This window comes from Cryptomeria japonica, chromosome 8, assembly GCF_030272615.1.
Source record: "Cryptomeria japonica chromosome 8, Sugi_1.0, whole genome shotgun sequence".
Classification (NCBI taxonomy): domain Eukaryota; kingdom Viridiplantae; phylum Streptophyta; class Pinopsida; order Cupressales; family Cupressaceae; genus Cryptomeria; species Cryptomeria japonica.
The window spans coordinates 653,038,641-653,059,250 of NC_081412.1; the positions used below are offsets into that span (position 1 = coordinate 653,038,641).

The following is a 20,610-nucleotide window of genomic DNA, read 5'->3' on the forward strand; positions in this document are numbered from 1 at the left end:
ATCATCATCGTACACTGATCTGGCTCCTTCAATGCTCTTATATATCATGTCCCTGTGCTCTGGAAGATGGAAAGCTTCACTTATAGCTTCCTCTGAAAGGTACGCCAAAGTGTTTCCCTCATTGGACACAATTGTCCTGGACTGTGGATTGTAGTGACGGGCACACTCGATCATCAACTCGTGGCACTGAATAGCTGGAGGAAAACCGGCCGCCTTGATGATGCCACTCTCTATTATTCTCCGGGCGACAGGTGATGGCTTGCCAATGTAAGGGACCTCTCGAAACTTCTTCGTGCTAAAGTTCCCCAAGTTGGTATCTCCAATGTTGCTCCACTTCGACACGATCTTGGTCTCCACTTCTTCGGTCCTCTGATCTTCTTTCATGAGAGCTGAGCGACTGGTGGATGCTCCCGCCTTCGGGGTCGCCATACCTACACAACATTTCATTATAAGGACAAGATTTTGCAATAAATAACATAGATAAGAGAGAGAAGTTTTTAGGAAACATCATGATAAGTCCCTAGAGTTATCATTTCCTAAAAAACAACGATGATTGAGCTAAGAGATTCAAAATTTCAAAATTTCAAAATTTAAAATATGACGATCAATAAATAAAGCAATAAAATCAAATCGCCATACCTCAATAGAGAGCTAACTCTAGAATGCAAAAAGGAAAAGATCGCCTAGGCAAAATTGAGGTAAAAATGATCTTCAATGTTATCTCCTCAAAAGATCGACTTCGCCACCTTTGGATCAAACGCGATCTTCAATTGCACCTTTGACAATTCGCTCAAATGGATCTTCAAGTTCGCCCAAACAAATCTTCCAAGTTTCGCCCCTTTGACGTGGTCTTCAATCCTTGGCAAATTCGCTCCAATGAAGTCTTCAAATATCGCACCACCCTTTGATAGACTAGCGCCACCTTTGGTTTGAATTCGCACCATACATGAAATACTTCGCACTATCTTCGCTTCTCCTTAATTCGCATGAAGGATAAAAATAATGATATGACAATAATAGTTCTCACCCTCCATATATAGCGCTTGCATTGCATTCATTCCTTAGGCCGACTTGAGGATATGAAATGATTTTTTAATGATTTAAAATGATTTAAATAAAACAAAAAGGCCGACCTCCCTTAAATGAGCGCTCCATGCGATTTTTTATTAATTAATCAATTAATTATTAAATGCCTTACGTTTTTTAATTTGCAAATTTCGATTTTAATAAAGGCAAAATAATTAATAAATGATCAACGCCATATTAAATGCCAAATTAAATAGGATTTTCAATTTTTTATCGATTTTAGCATTTAAGGAAATTCGAATTGTCTATTTGGCGCCAAAAATTATGAAAATGAAAGGGACGTACCTCATCGCCCTGGTCCCTTGGAGAGGGACAGGAGCGATCCATGATTTTGTCTTGATTTTTGCATTTTTTTACGTCCAACTCCTTCATCTCCACGTTCAATATTGATCATTGATGGGTCCTCCGAATTAGATCATCTTGCATGTGCGCATAAGTGCCCTTTGGGTGTTCATCGCCCTGGTCCTTGTCCAAAGGACAGGAGCGATCTCCATGTTTTCACGTTCAATATGCATCTTTGATCTTCGATCTTTGATTGTAAAGCAAATAGTATCTTTGCTCGTTCCTTTTACGCTTGCTCCATTTGTTTTCATGACGTGTTTGGACGTTCTAGAGGGATCATCGCCCTTGTCCCTTGGAGAGGGACAGGAGCGATCCATGTTTTCTCCTTGACCTTGGCAACTTCCAACTTCGATCCTTGTTGTGATGTCCTCCAAACGCCGTCCTTTACCTTATTCATCCTTGCCTTGCCTCGTTTTGAAGGAACATGAGTGCCTTTGATGAGATCGCCTTGGTCCTTGTCCAAAGGACAGGAGCGATGTGAGCTTTTAGCTTGACTAGCAACGTTTGGACGTTCAAAACACTTGCATGTGATCTTCAAACGATGTCTCGAACCTTGTATGACCTTGTGAAGTCTTAACTTGGCACGCATTTGAAACAAAATGGAGAGTCCAAGGCAAATCGCCCTGGTCCCTTGAAGAGGGACAGGAGCGATAGGGTCTCCATGTTCAAAATGATGATCATTTTACGTTCAAAATCTCTATATACCATCTTCAAAAGGCACCATAGACCCTCTAAGACCCCGCAAAATCTTGTCCTTACGTAAAACTTGCATGAAGTGGCCAATATATCCAACATCGCTCTGGTCCCTTCCTGAGGGACAGGAGCGATCTAGGTCTTAGAGTGCAAATCTCTTCATTATAACGACCTTCGAGTGCTTGTGCTTGATGAAGACGCCTTGAAATGTCCTTTGCCACCTTGTCTTGACTTAGATCGGTTTCAAACTTGAGTGAAAAGCAATATATTCACTATATCGCCCTGGTCCCTTGGAGAGGGACAGGAGCGATCCTTCTTTTGTGGCTCTTATTTCACTTTGTCAGGTTCCAAGTTTATATTCAACGGACTCGTCATGCTCTACTCCATTCGTCCATGCCTTAACATTGCTTGTAACTTGGCAAGAAAATCAATTATAACAAAAATCGCTCTGGTCCCTTCCTGAGGGACAGGAGCGAACTAGGCCTTTTGGGACCCCTGTGGACGTTTTAAAATATTCAATTTATATTCAATGAGTTCATCTCACGCTCTTCCTTGCCTTTGGACGTAAACTTATCTTGATTTTTGCCTGGATCTTGCTCAATGAAGGACATCGCTCTGGTCCCTGGGAGAGGGACGGGAGCTATAAGGTACTTCGCCCTGGTCCCTTGGAGAGGGACAAGAGCGAACTTTGCATTCTGGACCATTCTCCTTCATTTTTGCATCTCAAATTATATTCATTTGGTAAAGCATCTCCCTTTGGACGTCTTCAAATCATCGAGTCAACGAAATCTCACAAGGACAAGGCAAAATTTGGTTTGTAGCTCCGGTCCTTCACTGAGGGACAGGAGCGATTTTCCTCCTGGAGGCGTTTCGGTGCTCATGAAAATCTTCAATTTATATTCAATGGAAAGATCTCGCCGTTCTTCATCACTTACAATCCGAAATTTGTCTGGACTCTGCAAGAATAATGAGATACTTGGAAAAGAGCTCCCGTCCTTCACTGAGGGACAGGAGCGATTTTGCTCCTACAGGGCAAAATAACATGATTTTTCACAATTTAACACTTCACAAGGCAAAAACAAATCATTCCCAATGCCCAGGATCAAAAATCAAAAAAGTCAAAATTTGGTCAAAATATTCAATCGGACAAAAATTCACATTTCTCTCTCAACACTTAGACAAATTTAAGCTCTGCATCAACATTCCAATTGAACATTAAACCATTCTGGCGAATTCATTGCATTCAAAATTTGCATCCTAGAAAAGGAAGCTCAAAAGCTCTCAAAAACGACTGGATTTTGGCCTGAAAAGACAAAAATGAAAACCCTAAGGCTTGACCCTAAATCCAAACAACTAACTGACTAACAAAATCCTAAAAACGAAGGCGAAAAACGAGGGGAAAACAAGCAAAAAGAGGGGGTCCCCATTTGCGATGGGGCGATGTGTGAAATGGTCACAACAGGCACCAATTCTGCCTTGCCTTGGAATTCGACTTCTTCCTTGGGCATGATTTCTTCCTTGCTTGGAATTCCAATCTTGGGCACCAAAACACATGCAACTAGAACTTAGCCTTTGGAGGAAAATTCCTCCATGAGGCTATTTTGGCGTCATCATTAATGATTGGGTGCTAAATTCCTATAGTCAAGGAATTCTTCTTGGGGAGGAAAATTCCTCCATGTCCTAGTTTCAACGCCCACCTATTTGTCTTGGGCGGAAATCATACCATGTGAAGGACGTTTGACTTCGTTGACTATTCTTGCTTGTCCTCACTTTAGCGCTCTAGTACCTGACTTGGGCTGATTTTTGGTTGATGAAAGATGATTTGGCGCCCAACACCCCTATCTGGGCGGAAAATTGATGGTGTTCAGGAATTTTGGGTGTAGAGGAAAATTCCTCCACAACCCAATTCTAGCGCTCCCTTCCATGCTTGGGCGCTAAATCCTTGTTGTGGAGGATTTTTCACTTTTCAAACTTTTCCTTCATGAGGTTAATTTTGGCAGCCACTTGTGACTTGAATGCCATTTTAGCCAAGGTAAAGGATTTCTTGATTTTCTCTTGTGACTTAGCCATTTTTGCTCGTTTCCAGATTGGGATGCCATTTTTGGATTGATTTTCCCTAGAGTATTTTTCAATGCCTTTCCACTTCTAGAATGAATTCAAACTTAGCCATTTTTCGATCAACTGCCTGCTTTTTCACACTTTTCGGATATACACAAATGTTCAGGAATACTCAGTCTTTAGTGTTGGGACCCCTGCCTGCGAAGAACCTGCTAAAAAATAGTAAGTACTCCAAAACGTCAAAATTAGGGCAAATCAAAACGGGATGACACTAAAAAATAGAAACTGCTAAAAATAGTAAGTTTGATTTTTGGCAAAATAAAGACAATCCAAGAGGCAGTGAAATCCCTAAATAATAGGAACTTTCTAAAAATATAAAATTGCTCAAAATTCGCTAAAATTTCAGTGGTAGCTTCCTTGAAGACGCAATGCTCAATTTTCCAAAACCCTAAGGAAAAGACCTCAAATCTAAGTCTGAAGGGCAAAACCCTAAAATAGGCAGAACAGGTTCTAGACTTAGCCAAATTCACTCAAACGACTTGCAGACTTGACCAAATTCATCCCAAAACACTTGCAAACTGAGGATACCAAAGAGACTATCGTGAAAAGACCCAACAAACCAAAGCCAAAAGACCAGGAGGACCTAAAAAGTAGGGGGTCCCATTTGGAATGGGATGATGTGTGATTAGGTCACAACAGACCTACTCTCAATAATGTTGTGAGCTACATTTCTCGTTTCATGACAACCCCTACAGTTGAACACTGGGTTGCAGTGAAGTGTGTCCTGCGCTATGTCAAGGGCACTTCTGACTTTGGCATTCTGTATGGCAGAAACAAAGATCCTAGGACTCATCTGTTACATAGACTCAGATTGGGCAAGCTTTGTTGATGACAAAAACCTACATTTGGTTATGTCTTCAGTATGGGAATAGGTGTCGTTACTTGGACCAGTAGGAAGTAGCAAGTCGTAGCTCTTTCCTCGACCGAAGCAGAATATCGGGGAACTATAAAAGCAGCTTGTGAGGCAGTTTGGCTTCAAAGGATGCTTGCGGACATGCAAATGTCTCAAGCAAGTCCTCCACCCCTCTTTTGTGACAATCAAGGGGTGCTCAAACTTGCCGAGAATCCAATCTTCCATGAATGCGCCAAGCATGTTGAGATTCACTGTCATTTCATCTGAACGCTCGTTGAAGACGGATTAGTAGAATTGCAGTATGTTCCAACTGAGGATCAAACTGCAGACATCCTCGAGTCTCTGAGCCCGGATAAGTTCATCAAAATTAGGGGACAACTTGGTGTAGTTGATAGATTGACAATTAAGGGAGGCTGTTAGAATAATATTATTCTATTATTATTAAATGGTCAATAATGTATTTTAGGTGTAATATTAGCTTAATTATATTGTTTCTAATTTCGCACTCAGTGAACGATTGTTTCATTAGGAAACATTGTTTTTGTAATTGCTGATATATGTACATTCAGTTCTTTCAATAAATTATGCAATTACCATATTTTCATATAAGAGGATGTTTTTCAAGATTCATGTTTAAGGCGCTAATGAAGAATAAGAAACATAATCTTTCCATAGTGCATAATAGTGATAGAGAATGCTTCCGGATATAACTGTATAGTAGCTTTTTCCATGATCCATTATCAGGAAGAGGAAAACTAGGAATATCATAATTTTGAGACAATGTTTCCAAACCATCTGATCATAGGCATAAATTGTTGAGGCAAGAGAGCAATGTTCTTACAACTCTAATCAGCAGTCATATTTAATTTGCTGAGCTCTACCTCCACTAGTGCTACATTGCATTTATTATTTTATCTAAGATTCCTTAAAGTACATGTGTACCATAAAAAGTAATTTAGCACTTTTATCTTCTCCTTCTTCTCCTTTTATTTGATTTATAACTTCATAAACTTCATCTGAAATGCTTTAGCCATGAAACATTTGTAATACTATGACATGTTTGCTTGTACTGATCGCATAGATCATTGCTCATCATAGTTGCACATTGGCATAATCATTATCCCTTCCATTGTGTACTGTGCTTTCCCTATATATGCAGTCATTTGCATGACTTCAAACATTGTAGCATGAAACCTGCACAGCAATGGCACTGCATGGCCATAGTGCAAGTGGCCTTCAGATATTCAGGTTAAATTTGGAAAATGTGAACACAAGAAAAAAGATAATACTAAACAATTAAAATAAAAGGATTTTGTTTTTCAACAACTTGTGTTTTATTCGTTATGTTTTTCCATTTTATTTAACTTGTGTTTTATTCGTATATTTTTCCATTTTATTCAACAACTTGTGTTTTATTATAATTTTTAACTAAACATTTCTTTTCTACTCAAATGTGAGTTTGACTGGTGTGTCAAATGACATGTCTAAATAGGAGTTTAAAATGCATTCTAAAGAAAATTTGCTTCTTTATTTCCAATTAAAAGTAAAAATATAACATAAATCCATTTTTCCATGATGTCATAACTCGATACTAGGCTAGTAGGCAGGTAGGATCCTCGCCAACAATAGGAGAGAAAACACATGACAAGCCCTGCTTCTACACTTTGCTTCAAGATGGAAAAGAATACCTGTTTAGAAAGGCTTATGATCTGAAAATGTAGGGTAACATCATGAGCCTCCTCAGTAAAACAGGTGAGCTGAAGATTCACATTATTAGACCTGTCTCCTGCAGACACACTTTGACTTGAGCCTTCTTTGTTCAAACTGAAAGTAGTTTCTTTGCCACTGCTACTGTCAATCGCACCATCATCTATCATAGGCCTTGAAAAGGATTGATTTTCTAAATCACCATCCAGACACAAATTGGTCTCTGCTGTAGACATCTATCAGCTTTGATTACTACTAGGAAGCTGAGACATATATAATTAGCTCCTAAAGATAACAAGGAAATCAAGTGAGATAAAAATTGCATGGGGGATTGTAACCAGCAACACTAGTTAAAAAGCAGCGTCTTACATGTGCATAGTTATCTTATTCCATTTTCAAACATGCATAAACAAGTAATTGATTCAAGGGATCATAGCTTTGTAACTTCCACTGACTATTGAACACAAGCAAAAGAATATACATAAAATGATGCTTTCCTAATTCTGTCATCAAAAGTGATGGCTTACATGTATCCTCATCCTTGCTATTTTTTATTGACATGGAGAAAAATATATTCTACTGATAAAATGATGTCAAACTACCATAAAGTTACAAGGAATATACAGACATGGTCATTTAATGTGTGTCTGTCCTTCAATAGCATACCCCAAACTCTTCTCTAATTTTCTTCTCATAGCATAATTTCTGGGATGGCCACATAGAATATTGATTACTACCAATAACTAAAATACAAACACTACGTAATTATCATATGACCAAAATATTTTACAAGCTAAAAGAATAATGATATGATACATGTTCATTCATCATTTGTTTCTGCATAGCATGTTGAGATTCACTTTAAGTAAGCATGCCAATTCTGGTTTTAGGGTGGAAAACTGTAATCAGTTCTTTTAAAGCCAAATATATCCAATCTCTGTATTGTGCAATATGCCACTGAGGAAATTTAATCTGCACAACAGATATATTATATGGCTTAAGCATAGTTGGAAAGCATATGATACAATTGAAATACATACTAGGGCTGTATTAATAGTGTCATAGAAAACATTCTCTGTGATACGATGATTCAAAATCCACTGTGGCATCTTTTTGAGATTCTCGTTGGTTTCAACTTTCTAGTTATGAATGCCTTATTGACTTCAAGTTCAGTTTTGATCACCTACAAATAGCCTTTATGCTTGATTATATTTTCAAGTAAATTCCAACACAGCGATATCATGTCCATAATATCATATTTAATGTGCATAATCTATGTACAGAAGCATTTTAAAGAGGAAGGTAAAAAGCTTTGTTTCATGGAGTCTTGAGACAGGGGACAGGCCTTGGGGATGAGGGAGCCAAGGGCCTAGAGTTGGGGGCAGTCGTGGGATGGTGGCTAGTGGAGGTTTGGGGGTGGAGTCCCCAGTAGGTTCTAGAGGCATGTCTTGTCCCCATTTCCTTGAGGCCAACTTGCAAAATAAAATTAAATAAATAAAAGTGTTTTTGAACATTGATAGCTATTTAATATAAAATATTAAAAAAAATTAAATTTTGAAAGTGGAGAATTGGCACCCAAGGTAATAGGTCAGTCTAGACCTATTTGTTTTCACACACCTCATGTAGGATTGGGTATTTAAATGAGTTTTTCTGTTCACTGGGCATTATGAAAAGGGTTTTAGAGCGAATTTTCTTCTGTAGCAGCATTCAGGATGAAAACCCTGATGTTGTTAAGCAGGTTGGGACGAAACCCCTGACCTGAGTTCTTCAAGCATTCATCTCTGCCATTGCCATTCATATATTTTTGATGTCAAGCAGGTGTTAATTGCAGGTTTCATCAAGGCATGAGCTGTGGGAGGCAAATCTACTCCAAGGCGGCTTCACTATTGAAGTGTGAGTCTAGGCCCAGGGTTGGACTTGGTGCATTGCTAGAGGGTAAACTTCAGTACAGTCCACCATACTTCCTGCCACCTGACCGATTTTCCTATGCAATGCATGATGCAACAGCAGATTGCAGACCACATTAGTGCCAACAAGTGACACCTTGAGCAGCAGACCCAGGAGGCCGAATCTCGCTCTGGATGCCCAGTTTGGTGGAGGGTTGTCACACACACACACTCATTAAGCTAAAACAAGATCTGGATACCCGCCAGCATTCAACAGGAGGATATAACTATTGCCCAGACTCATTCCAGATCGTCTGCCTGCACAAGATCTACAAATCGGAGGAAGTCAAATTGAGGTTTGCATGTCATGCCCCCGTGATGACACTATTCATGACCTACCTTAAAGAAGAACGAATGAATAATAGATGAGAAAAATTGTCTTATTAAATAAGTCTTCACAATTTTTCTAAGACGCAGTCCAAGGTAGACGGAAGAGATCTCTATTCGCGTTGAATCTCCTAGGCCAGCACAAGAAGCCTCAAGGGAATTTATCGATCAATCAAACATAGACATGCAGTTTACAAAGAACATCTATTGGGAAGTTCACGAGCCTGACCTTGGCAGCAAACCAGAAGTAAATATCGTTGTGAAGTGGTAGAAGGAAAATAACGTATTGACATGTTCAGTCAAGAATAGGAGGCGCAAGTGATTGGCATTAGAATGCGAAGAGGATTTGAGGGGAACCACCAATACATTCAATCAGGCCTCTACAATCTATGGTGTTTGTGACACTACATTTCTGTATTGTATGCACACAGGGTGTTCAATATTATCAACATTCATAATAAGGAAGGCACACTTTCAAATAATGATTGATAGGGAGCAATAAGGAGAATCTTGTATCAGCAGCAATTCCCATTCCCATGAATTGATTCTATTCCAACCCAAAAACACTCACAGATATCAAGGGTGTGGGAGTTGGGAACAAATTAGTTAAGGAGCATAATAAAAGGGTAAGGGATACGAAGGGAAGAGATACCTCTCTTTTGGAAAGGTACACCTGAAACAAGAGACATCCGTGCTGTCTTAAGAATATATAAGCCAAGTTATTATCAGGGAGGAAGGGAGTAGATTGGACATAAGTAATCAGATTTTCAGATACACAACCATTGCGCATAACACTTGAGAATCATTAGAAAATCATTAAAATATATCAAATCAGTCCAGAAGATAGAACCATTCAAAGCAAGTCAAATCCATTAAGCAGATCACACCGCAAAATCATTTCCCATAAGATAGGGAACAGCAATTGCAAGGGGAACCCAGTTCAATTCATCACAGCAGAATTCTAATTATTTCAGATTATTACAAAGTTGCATAAACATGGATACGGTATCAAATATGGATACGGCTGGATACAACATTCATAAAAAACACAAACACATATATTTAACACAATTTTCCAAGTTATTAGAGGATATTTTCATTACTTCAAAAGCAATATAGAGTTAGACACATAATTGCTACATAAATAATAAATAATTATAAGTTCATTTAATAATTTACAATATGCAAGAAACTTAATTGCTACATTAATTAATTAGAAGTTGATTTAATTTTTTACAATATGCAAGAATAGTAGAGTTGCATTGTAAGTTTACACAAAAAAATGGGTTGCTGAAATGCATGAATGAAGTTTTTTAAAATTAAATTCAGGAAGATTTATGCCAAAATTTTAAAAAATCAAATCACATAGTATCTGGGATGGTTGGAAAATCAGGGTTTCTTGGGCACGTGTGGGTACGATAATGACATGTATCTGGGTTGTATCGGATATGTATCCATTTCCCATATGGGGATACCCATGCCCAAGGAGGGACAAAGGAACATATATTCAATGGTATACTTGGAATTTCTTCTAATCATTGTCTTATATATGTATACATGTTGTTTATGCATAATAAAGAATGTTAAGTATATGTTCTTATGATAGAATATAAAATGTGCTTGATTGACCGAAACCCACCTTGTAGGAAGGGCCTGGGGTGTAACCAAGAGGGGTATACAAGGCTAAGTAAGTAGGCTGTTCTACAGTTGACCGTGATGGCTCCTAGGACCAGAGGGCACTTACGTAGAGAGCGAAGTAACCCACTTACGTAGAGAGCGAAGTAACCCACTTACGACCCCCACCCAACTCCACAAGATGGCAAGTGTCTTTAGGAGATGAGACATTGATAGGGAAAGCAGGTACAAGCTGCCAAGCAAGCAAGAGGGTTGTGGAAAACATACACTCTTGGGCTTGGTGTAGAAATGACTTCGGGCAAACACATCATTTCTCTTCCTCCAAACCTAATATGCTTGTGTAGTATTATTCATAATCCATGCCTCACCCCAGTGATTGAATATATGTATATTTGCATATGTTGTCTATGTCATGATTGCAGGATTCAAATCTAGGATCACATTATTAAAGATAATATTAACTTGGTAAGATGTAACCCTAACCCTAACTTGTTGCAATTGTGATTCTAGGGCAAATTAGGAAGGGGGCATTACATTACACGCCTCAATCCTCACTATGAGGGCGAGATCATTATCTTGAGGGAGATCAAAGTCAAACCCTAGGAGGGGCCCAAGTCACAGTCAGGTTTTAGTTCTCACAGCTGCAATTAGCAGTGAATCATGTATCGTCTGTGAATAGTTTCTCTATTAATCTTGAGATTGTTTAAGATCTACCTATTTGCAAGTGGGATTGAGTTATTATTTATCTCTGTATGAACCTAAATGCTAGCAATAGTGACTACATACCTAAGTTTGATCTTTTAAAACAGATTTGTTTCAAATCATAGTTATAATCTTAAGGGTCATTCCAAGGCAAAACCCCTCATGGGGATTTAGGGGTGGAACCCCCAACAAGGGAGTGGATAAACGCACCTTGTGAGGATTTTGTCATATCCCCTATATTGTAAACAATAAATTGTATTTATATATATTGATGTATCAATTTATTCAAATTGAAAACCGATATGAATCTTTAAAACAATTAATCAATATATAAAGATATTTCAGAGCCTATCATTATCTATTTATTTTCCTTAATTATATTACATATATATTACTTGTATTTTAATTATATTACATATATATTACTTGTATGTATTAATAAACAATAGATAAAAAATTTATAATTAACAATAAATCAAATCAGAAAATAATGAAAACCACCGATTGTAATAAATAATAAATACTAACTAAAATAAATAATGAATCGCCGGGTGAGGCTCGAACTTTGGGAAGAGACTCCACTATAGGCAAGATATGTGGCTTTTAAGACAGCCATTGGGTTCTACTTAAGGGAAAAAACAATGACAAAAGGAAAGGCATCGAAGGCTTAAAAAAGGAGTTTGGTCAAACTAAGACCGGAAAGGCAGTAACCGATTCTCATTGGTAAGTATTGATCACCATCTATTAGATAAATTCAGAACTTTATTAAGTTACAGGCAGTAACATCCCTGTTCTTGGTGGTATGCATGGAGATGTGCTTAATATGCATGCTTAATATATGAAGCATGATAATGTTATTATGCAGAATTTATTAATAATAATATAGACTGCAATACGTATGACAGTCATATTTAATTTCATTACTGTGGCAGACCAGATCTTACACACATCAGATCTGTCTGCCATTGCAGACACAATTATAATAAAAACTAATGATTTCAGACAGCAATGGTAATTTATATAGTAGGTAATTACCAAATATATTGGTAATATAATTATTTATAAATATATATATATAGATTCAAATCAGAATAAGGATAATAGAATTATCTATGAAAATGATGTTAGCAAGATTTATATGTGCTTAATATATATATATATATATGTGTGTCTTATCTCGTAATCAATCAAAGGAATGAATGGAGGAAGTACGTTAGGGAATTGCAGTTTACCAGTTCTCCCAAGCTAAGTAGGCCACCCCAAGGGATGGAATTGTCATAGTGGGACGTTCCTACCTCTTGTGGGCCGAGAGGTGAGTTGTCATAGTGGGATGCTGCGCGCTCTTGGGCTTAGTTGGGTTGAATACTTTACAGGTGCCCTCACAAGGCTTTTCTACCAAACTAAACTATGATTGAATATGGGTAGAAAGACATTTTTATCATTCTATGTAATATATTTGCTATTAATCCATGTATTTATTTGTCTATTCCTAAGTTTATTGAATGACTAGATGAAGTTACTCTTATATATTAAAAAAAAGATAAACTATATTGTGTTATTACTAATTTAGGGAAAAATTCAGGTAATCACAAGTTGGGGACATTACAGATTTGAAGGTAGAGCCCTGTTGTGACCTTTTTCACACATCACCCCATTGAGAATGGGGACCCTCACATTTCCTACTTTCTAGGGTTTTTTGTTACTGTCCCCTGGCCTTCCACTTCAGTTTTGCTCAGTTCTGTCAAGTTTTAAACGGTTTGAGTCTTAAGGATTGAAAGTTAGTTTTTGCAAGCCAAGTGATAACAGAGTCTAGACACCGTCAAAGTGCCTAAAAAGGCCAAAGGACGAAGAACACAATTGATTTGAACAAATTCGGACAACTTTCTATTTTTGGAAAGTTTTCTTTTTGCTTTTTTCTATTTTTTAGGAAGTTTTGTTTTTGGCATTTTTAGCTCGATCCCCAGGATGGCTATTTTTAGAAAGTTTTCCTTATTTTTTAGGGATGTCTGCTTTTTGCTTTTTCGGAGTGGGGACCTAGAATTTGCACTGGTACCACTCACCTGCATCAATCGCAATCAGAAAATTTCAAGTTTTGACCCAAAAAACTAAGTTCCTAGATTTTAGGGGTCATGGCGCTTTGGATGGGTTCCCTAAGTATGGATTTCAAATATCATGTTAATCTGGCTAAAATTGAAGAAGTTATCAAATTTTGAAGTTTTCCAAGTTTTTTTTTTTCTTTCTCTGGCTAATCACATTTGGTGTCAAATGTTATGTCAGGAACTCCCAAAAGTCCTCCCCATGATGGAGAGGGAGATTCACAAAGTCCACCATGGAGGAGAGATGGAAAAAGTCCGCCCAAGGTGCAAGTGCAATGGTACCTCAAGCTTCACAAAGTCCGCCCTACTCTTGATAGCATTGGAGCATGAGTGAAAAAGTTTGCCCTCCAAAGTGCACATGTTTCTTAAAGTCCGCCCAAGATGAAGTATAAGTGTCATGAACTCCAAAAAGCCCGCCCTACTCTTCAAATCATGGTGCAAGGAAGCAAGGAAGTCCGCCCTCCTAAGATCATGAATCAAACAAGGTCCGCCTTGCAATGAAATGTTAAGGTTTCTAAACCTTCTTAAAGTCGGCCCTAAGGTGAGATAAGAAGCAAGTAAATGGTGCATAAGTCTAACCAAGTCCACCTTGAGGGAGATTTGAAGACCAAGTGCATAAGGCAAGGAAAGTCCGCCTAGGACTAGTTTGCATTGATGAATGAAAGGCATGAAGTCCGCCTTCCTAATTGGGAAGAGAACAAGTAAAGTCCGCCCTACAACTTATGGAAGTAACACTCAAGGACAGTCCGCCTAGAGGTGTGTGAGCATGGTCAAGGTAACAAGCAAGTCCGCCCTCATGGTGTGTGCAAGGGTATCAAGTATTTCCAAGTCCGCCCTCACCTTGGTGCACAACCTAAGTGAAGTCCGCTCAAATGAAGAAGAATGGAAAGAACCAATGAAATCCGCTTTGAGGAGAGAAATTTGATTAATTTAAAATGCAAAGTGCACATGTTTGATAAAGTCTGCCTTATGCTGCAAAGACAAAGTTCCTAAGTGCTGTCAAGTCCGCCCCATGCTGCAGATGAAAGGGCTCCTAAGTGTGAAGAACTCCGCCCAAGGTGATTAATGATGGATCACAACCTAAGTAAAGTCCGCCCTAGGGAGAAGGAAGTAGCATGTGGATGGTGCTTGATCCCTCCAAAGTCCGCCCTATCTCAATTAAAAGTTGAAACAAACTCTCCAAAGTCCGCCCTGCTCATAATTGAGGTCAAAACTAGTCAAAGTTTGCTGACTAAGTTTAAAAATGGAATATTCTTCAAGTGATGTCAGCAGATCTTCATGGAATTCGAACTAGGAATCAAAATAGAATGTTTTGAAAAGAGAATATATTGCAAATCAGTTCGAACTAGGGACTGAAAATCAAAATAGAAAATTGCAAGATGAAGACTTCGAACTAGATAAGAGATGACAGTCCAACTGAACACCAAAATAGAAACATTCTTTAAGGATTCAAAGGACTGAAATGATATTAGAAACAAATTTTCAAAGAGATCCTTTGTGTTTCTAATTGAGAATTCGAACTTCACTACAAATGCACTTCATTCTTTCATTTTCTCACATGAAGTTCGAGTTTTGGAGACAGTTTCTAAGAGGTTTTGTGCAGGTTAAAAGGGTTTTTGAGAGAGATTTTGTGCAGGTCTGAAGGAAATTCTTGACTGTTTTGAAGAGCAAATTCACATATTTTCTGAAATTCTGAAGGTGACAGGGGTATTCAAGGCAGATTTATTGAGTTTTCAATAGAGTTTTCAGGGACTTAGTCTGATTTTCACACATTTTTCCAGGATCCAAATCTAATTTTGACATTCATTTCATGAATTTTGGGACTAAGTTGTTCATTTTCAGAGCAATCAAAGACAAATTTCACTCCCAAACCTTCAAGTCGGATTGAGTTTCCAAGGGTTTCTAAAAATTTTAAGTGTTCGCAGCTTGTTGAAAGCTAAAAGTATTGAGGAAGTGGAGAATCAGAGCACACTTCACCATCAAACCTTCAAAGTTTACGCTCGAAATGAGGATTCTAATTTATTTTCTTTTGGTTTTGCAGGTTTTGGATGATAGCTGAAAACGATGAATGTCTGAAAAGATGAACTTTAGATCACATCAATTCATATTTGTAAGGAGTTATCCAGAGCTTTTCACCCTCCTCCTGCGCAACATAAATTGGCAGTGAAGGCGGGATCATCGCAGAAAACACGAATGGAGTTTCGGGCCAAATTCAAAATTGAAGACAAGTCTACAAGCAAGTTTCGTCCAAGCATAAAGATGGCCAAAATTTGGCTAAGTATGGGAAGAGCTATTATGACGAAGGCCTAGAGGAATTCTTCTCTGAATTCAAGGCACTTGAAAGAATCTCAAGGCACCAAGAAAGAAAAGTTCTCAGACTTGGTGAAGATATGGAAAAATTAAATAAATTTCCAACTTCTTGAAGGATTTCATCTCCTGAAGAAATTAAAAGGACAAGCTCCCAATCAGAATCAAATGGTGACAAGAAGAAATCAAATTTCCATACTTAGACAATTTCTTCACACAAATTCAAGAATTCAGAAAAGACATCCAACACGCTGAGGTAGTGCCTCATCATCTTCCAACCAATCAAATTGTTCCAAGTCAGCATGTCCAGGTTCAATGAACCTAACTTATCCAGAAGCTTCTAGAAGGGCACACTTCACAATGCAACAACCTTCTATTTTCATTGTTGGTTCATATTTAGCAAGAAGGACAAGTGTCCCCAAATGTAATTTTCTCATTGGTCGAGGGGTAGTTAGTTTGGGGAAACCCTAATTAGGGTTTTTAGCTTTAAATCTGGGCCCTTGATCACTGTTTGATCTCGGTTGTTCATTGTTTTCTGGAAAACTATATAAGTTTACCTCCTCTCGTTTGGAGAGTGTGAGGTTTTTTATATATTGTTGTGTGAAGGTCATTTTTCAAATAATACATTGCATGTGTGTTTTCTCTTAAGGCTTTGTAATCTTTGTTATTTAAGTGATTAGCATGGTTTCAATTTCCTCAACAAATTAGTTAGAAGTTAATTTAGATTTTCTTTCAAAGTTGTTAGAGTTGAATGAAGGATTTGATAAGTATTAATTAACGGTGTATCTCCGCTCATACTTTTGGTGAATGGATGATTTCAATTTCACTTTGCAAAGTTAGTTTGAGCCTATCCCCTGTGTATGCCAAAACTTCGATCATAAGCACAACCCATTGAAGATTGCACCCACTTTGTGTAGTTGTCCTTAGTGTGGCGAAGCAAAGTGTGGTTTCCCGAGAACACCTAGTTAATACCGTCTCTGGAATTCCTAGGAATAGATTAGAACTTCTAAACCCTTGTCTCCTTTTCAGTTTTTCCATGATCCAAGTCCCAAATGGTAGAGCTTCATTGTCTAAACCTTCATTGTGAATTGAACAATCCAAGAGTAAGTCCCTTTGTGTATTACCAGCAAATCACAATGCCCATTGAGCTTATCCACACGTCAGGACCTGACTAAAAAAACCTTGGAATCGCCATATGATCTTCTAGCAATCTTATAGCATAAGCGGTGATTTTTCAAGAGAGGATAAATTATCTTTGGGTACTTTATTCTAATGTTTGGTAGATGATAAAACAGACACCAATAAGCCCCCAACAGGGTTAAGAGGCAATGTCCCCTTTGAGATACAAGACAAAGACAAGATGTAGAGCCCCCACCACCAAGCACAAATTGAGGCCTTCAAAACCATAACAAACCTTCATGGCACACACCATTTTCACAATTTAATCACTTTATTTTCTGCAACACCAAGCATTACTATTTTTGAAACTTGGGAATGATTTTGAATGAGGCTTAGATGCCTATTTATAAGTTTTTTGTGACTGCTTGAGGTGTGGATGGAGCTCATAAGGCACAAAGATCCAAAAAGCTTTTTGATTTGAAAAAATTTGACTCTTTTACTAATCAGTTACAGGCTACACCTAGGAATCTTGGGTGTGTGGTTAGGAAACGGTTACATCCCATTTATGCCCTAGTTGTTTTATGCAATATTTATGCTATGCTAACCGTGCCCTAGATGTTTATGTTATAACTGAGTGATGATGCCCTAGATGGTATTTGTGTCAGTACAGTGAAATGATGACTTACAACGGTTAGATTGATGTTTTGATATGTATCATGATGATATTTAAGATGTTTTATTTATGTTAATAATATTTTTTGAATTGTCAAAATTACAACAAGATTTTAGACTAATTTATTGAACTAGGCCAAGTGTGTGCAGGAGTTCGTCATCTCCGAGAAGGGAGGGAAAGTATCATCAGGTCGGGAGGTAAAGTAAACAAAAAAAAACTCAACACCGTCTGAAAACCCTAACCTGAGTCAAGTAAACTTATGTTGACCTTGTTAGACCCTGTTAGCCATTACGCCAAGTAACCTAGAGGGTCAGTGCAGAGAGTTTAGGGTTCATAACCCTAGGTTTTGTCGCTTCTCGAGGTAATTTTTAATTATAATAATTATTATCATTTAATTAATTATTTCATTAATTATTAATCAAATTTAGTTGTGACTAATGTTTCTTTTTATTGTATATATATATATATATATATATATATATATATATATATATATATATATATATATATATATATATATATATATATATATATATATATGTATGTATGTATATGAATATTTATATTACATATATATCTTATGTGAATACCTGGGTACGAGAGTACGTATACATGGTCGTATATACGTACTTCTGCAGTCAGGTATACATTAGATGTATGGGTCGTATATATATATGAATATGTATAATTAATTCAATTAATTATATTGCAAGACAAGGTTTATTTTAATAAAATAAATTAATATTTAGCCAACTTTAATTGGCAACTCAATAAATCAAGTAATTGATATGAGAGGGGGAGACATGTAATTAATCTCTCCTAAAGCCGTGTTGATGTGTTTTTTATGCACAAAACATTTCAGAATAAAGTACCAAGGTAATTTACCCTCTCTTGAACAAAATCACCTCAGATGCTAAGAATGAGATCAACTAAAATGATTCCAAGGTTTCTACATGTCAGGTCTTGACGAGTGGGTAAGTTCAGTGGTTGATGTGAATTGCTGTGTTTCACTTGGGGGCTTACGCAAATGTTTGGATTATCATGAATGATGCGGAATAGGTGTGCTGACAACTTAAGATTTATCAATATGGCTCTAGATTTACTTCTTACTAAAAAAGGGAGGAAAAGAATAGGGTTCAGGAAATCTATTCTAAACCTAGGAATGTAGGAAATGATGAATGGATCTAGTGGAATCAAACCAGGCAAGGTCTCACAATCAAGTATTGACACAAGCTTAGTGCAATCATCTAAGGTATACTCAATGATTTTCAGACTATTACCATCAAACGTAGACACCGTCCAAGTTGATGCTTGTCAACGGACGCATAATAGTTGAAGTTATGCTTACTCAAACTCCAGTTGACCACACAAGGCACACTTACCAGCGGCAAGAGGCTAGTGGTATGGATTAACGATTCCACACAAATGAATTCAACAATTCTTCCACTCAATCTAACATACATGAAAATAAATTCTAATCTAAATTCTAATCTAACTTGGAGGAATTGAGAACCATGAATGCAAATACAACACTTGAAGAGCAAAATCACCAACAATTGAACAATGATTAGGATTCAAATAGCTGCAGCATATACCAACAATTCTACAAAAACTCTCCCTCTTACAAATGAGAGACAAAGAGGCATATATAGAGTCTCTTACAAAAATGGATGGCCCAGATTGATCTAAGATCAACGATTGAGATCATGCCAACAAAACCCTAGAATTGCCCTAATTAGGGTTACATCAAAAATGGCGCCACCAACATATGGCCCAATGAAAAGATACCTAGTCATCATATAGGGAATCTTCTAGAAGATTCCTTCCTCCATCTCTCTCTCTCCTAGCATACTCCAAGAATCTAGCCAATACTGAATCTAACTCCTCCATGGAAATGCTAGGCAAGGTATCCTATTGTAAATCAATCACATCCAATGAATCCGAGCAAGCATTCAAAGTGTTCTCCCATTCAGGCATGAGCTTCTGCAAATTATGAACATGAATCAACAAAGAGACCAAATCATCTATATGACTCTTCTTCAAAGAGTCCAACTGGCAAAAATACATAAATTTCATCTTGTCTCTTAATTCGGCTAAGTGTAAACCACTAGCATCACTAACATCAACACCCAATAATTCCTCAATCGAGGCAAGGATCTTCATCTGAATGTCTTGAATTAATCCTTCCATCTCCATACAACTCGATTGGGCGTTCTCATAAGCTGATTTCTTCAAGGCTAATGCACAATACCAGCCATGGAAATCATATATGTCTCCCCTGTGCACAATGTTCTCGCTGACCAAGGTGGAATTAGGAACCTTCTTCAATGCCAGGAGGCGTGGAATAGTCTTGCCCTGAATAGGCCGGAATTCTTCCCAAACTCCCTCCAAATATTGGATTCTGAATAGGAGCGTTGTTGTCTTATCATATGCTTGGACAAACTGAGTAAGGAAATCATCTGCCTGCTTTCTTGTGCTTTCAATCCACTTTTCCACCTCTGAGTGTGTACCTCTCGCTACCTCGCAGTGTGAATGTATTCCATGGTCAACTGCAATAGGGGAAATAAGGGTGGGATCTCCACGCCTTGTCCCTGCAATATACTCTCCGAGTCTAATATTTTCTTCTATGTACCTTTCATTTTCTGCAATCGCTCCGCCTAACCTTGCATTGATTGCCTGGAGGTTGTCACCAATCTCCTGGAATTCCTGCCCTGGGGTTGTGTTGACGTGTATTTTGTACACTGCCTAACACAGAATAAAATACCCAAGGCTACCTTATCCTCTCTTGAATAAAGTCTCTGATTGCTGAAGATGTCGCGAAAAAGGATCAATCAGGATGACTCCAAGGTTCTTTAATGTAGGGTCTCTACGTGTGGATAAGCACCAGTGGTCGTTGTGAATGCTGTTTCATCAAGGGGTCTTACGTTTCCGTTATTGCAGGAACAGGATTTCCTAAAACTAACAAGTTCTCAAAAAGATCAAAAGGTAGGGTTTGCAAGGGATGAA

General features: G+C 37.8%; 1 protein-coding gene across 5 annotated transcripts in view; it reads right to left on the reverse strand.

The window, feature by feature from the left end:
• LOC131069300 (uncharacterized) overlaps window positions 1–20,610 on the reverse strand; it is a 129,171-nt gene that overhangs the window by 91,343 nt on the left and 17,218 nt on the right. For 4 of the 5 annotated variants that reach the window (XM_058004659.2, XM_059209740.1, XM_058004661.2 and 1 more), the window contains exon 2: window positions 6,781–7,084. In XM_058004659.2, the coding sequence (XP_057860642.1) occupies window positions 6,781–7,035 (255 nt within the window). In that variant the 5' untranslated portion in view covers window positions 7,036–7,084. The remainder of the gene's footprint in view (window positions 1–6,780; window positions 7,085–20,610) is intronic. The other variant, XM_058004660.2, reaches the window with a different exon arrangement.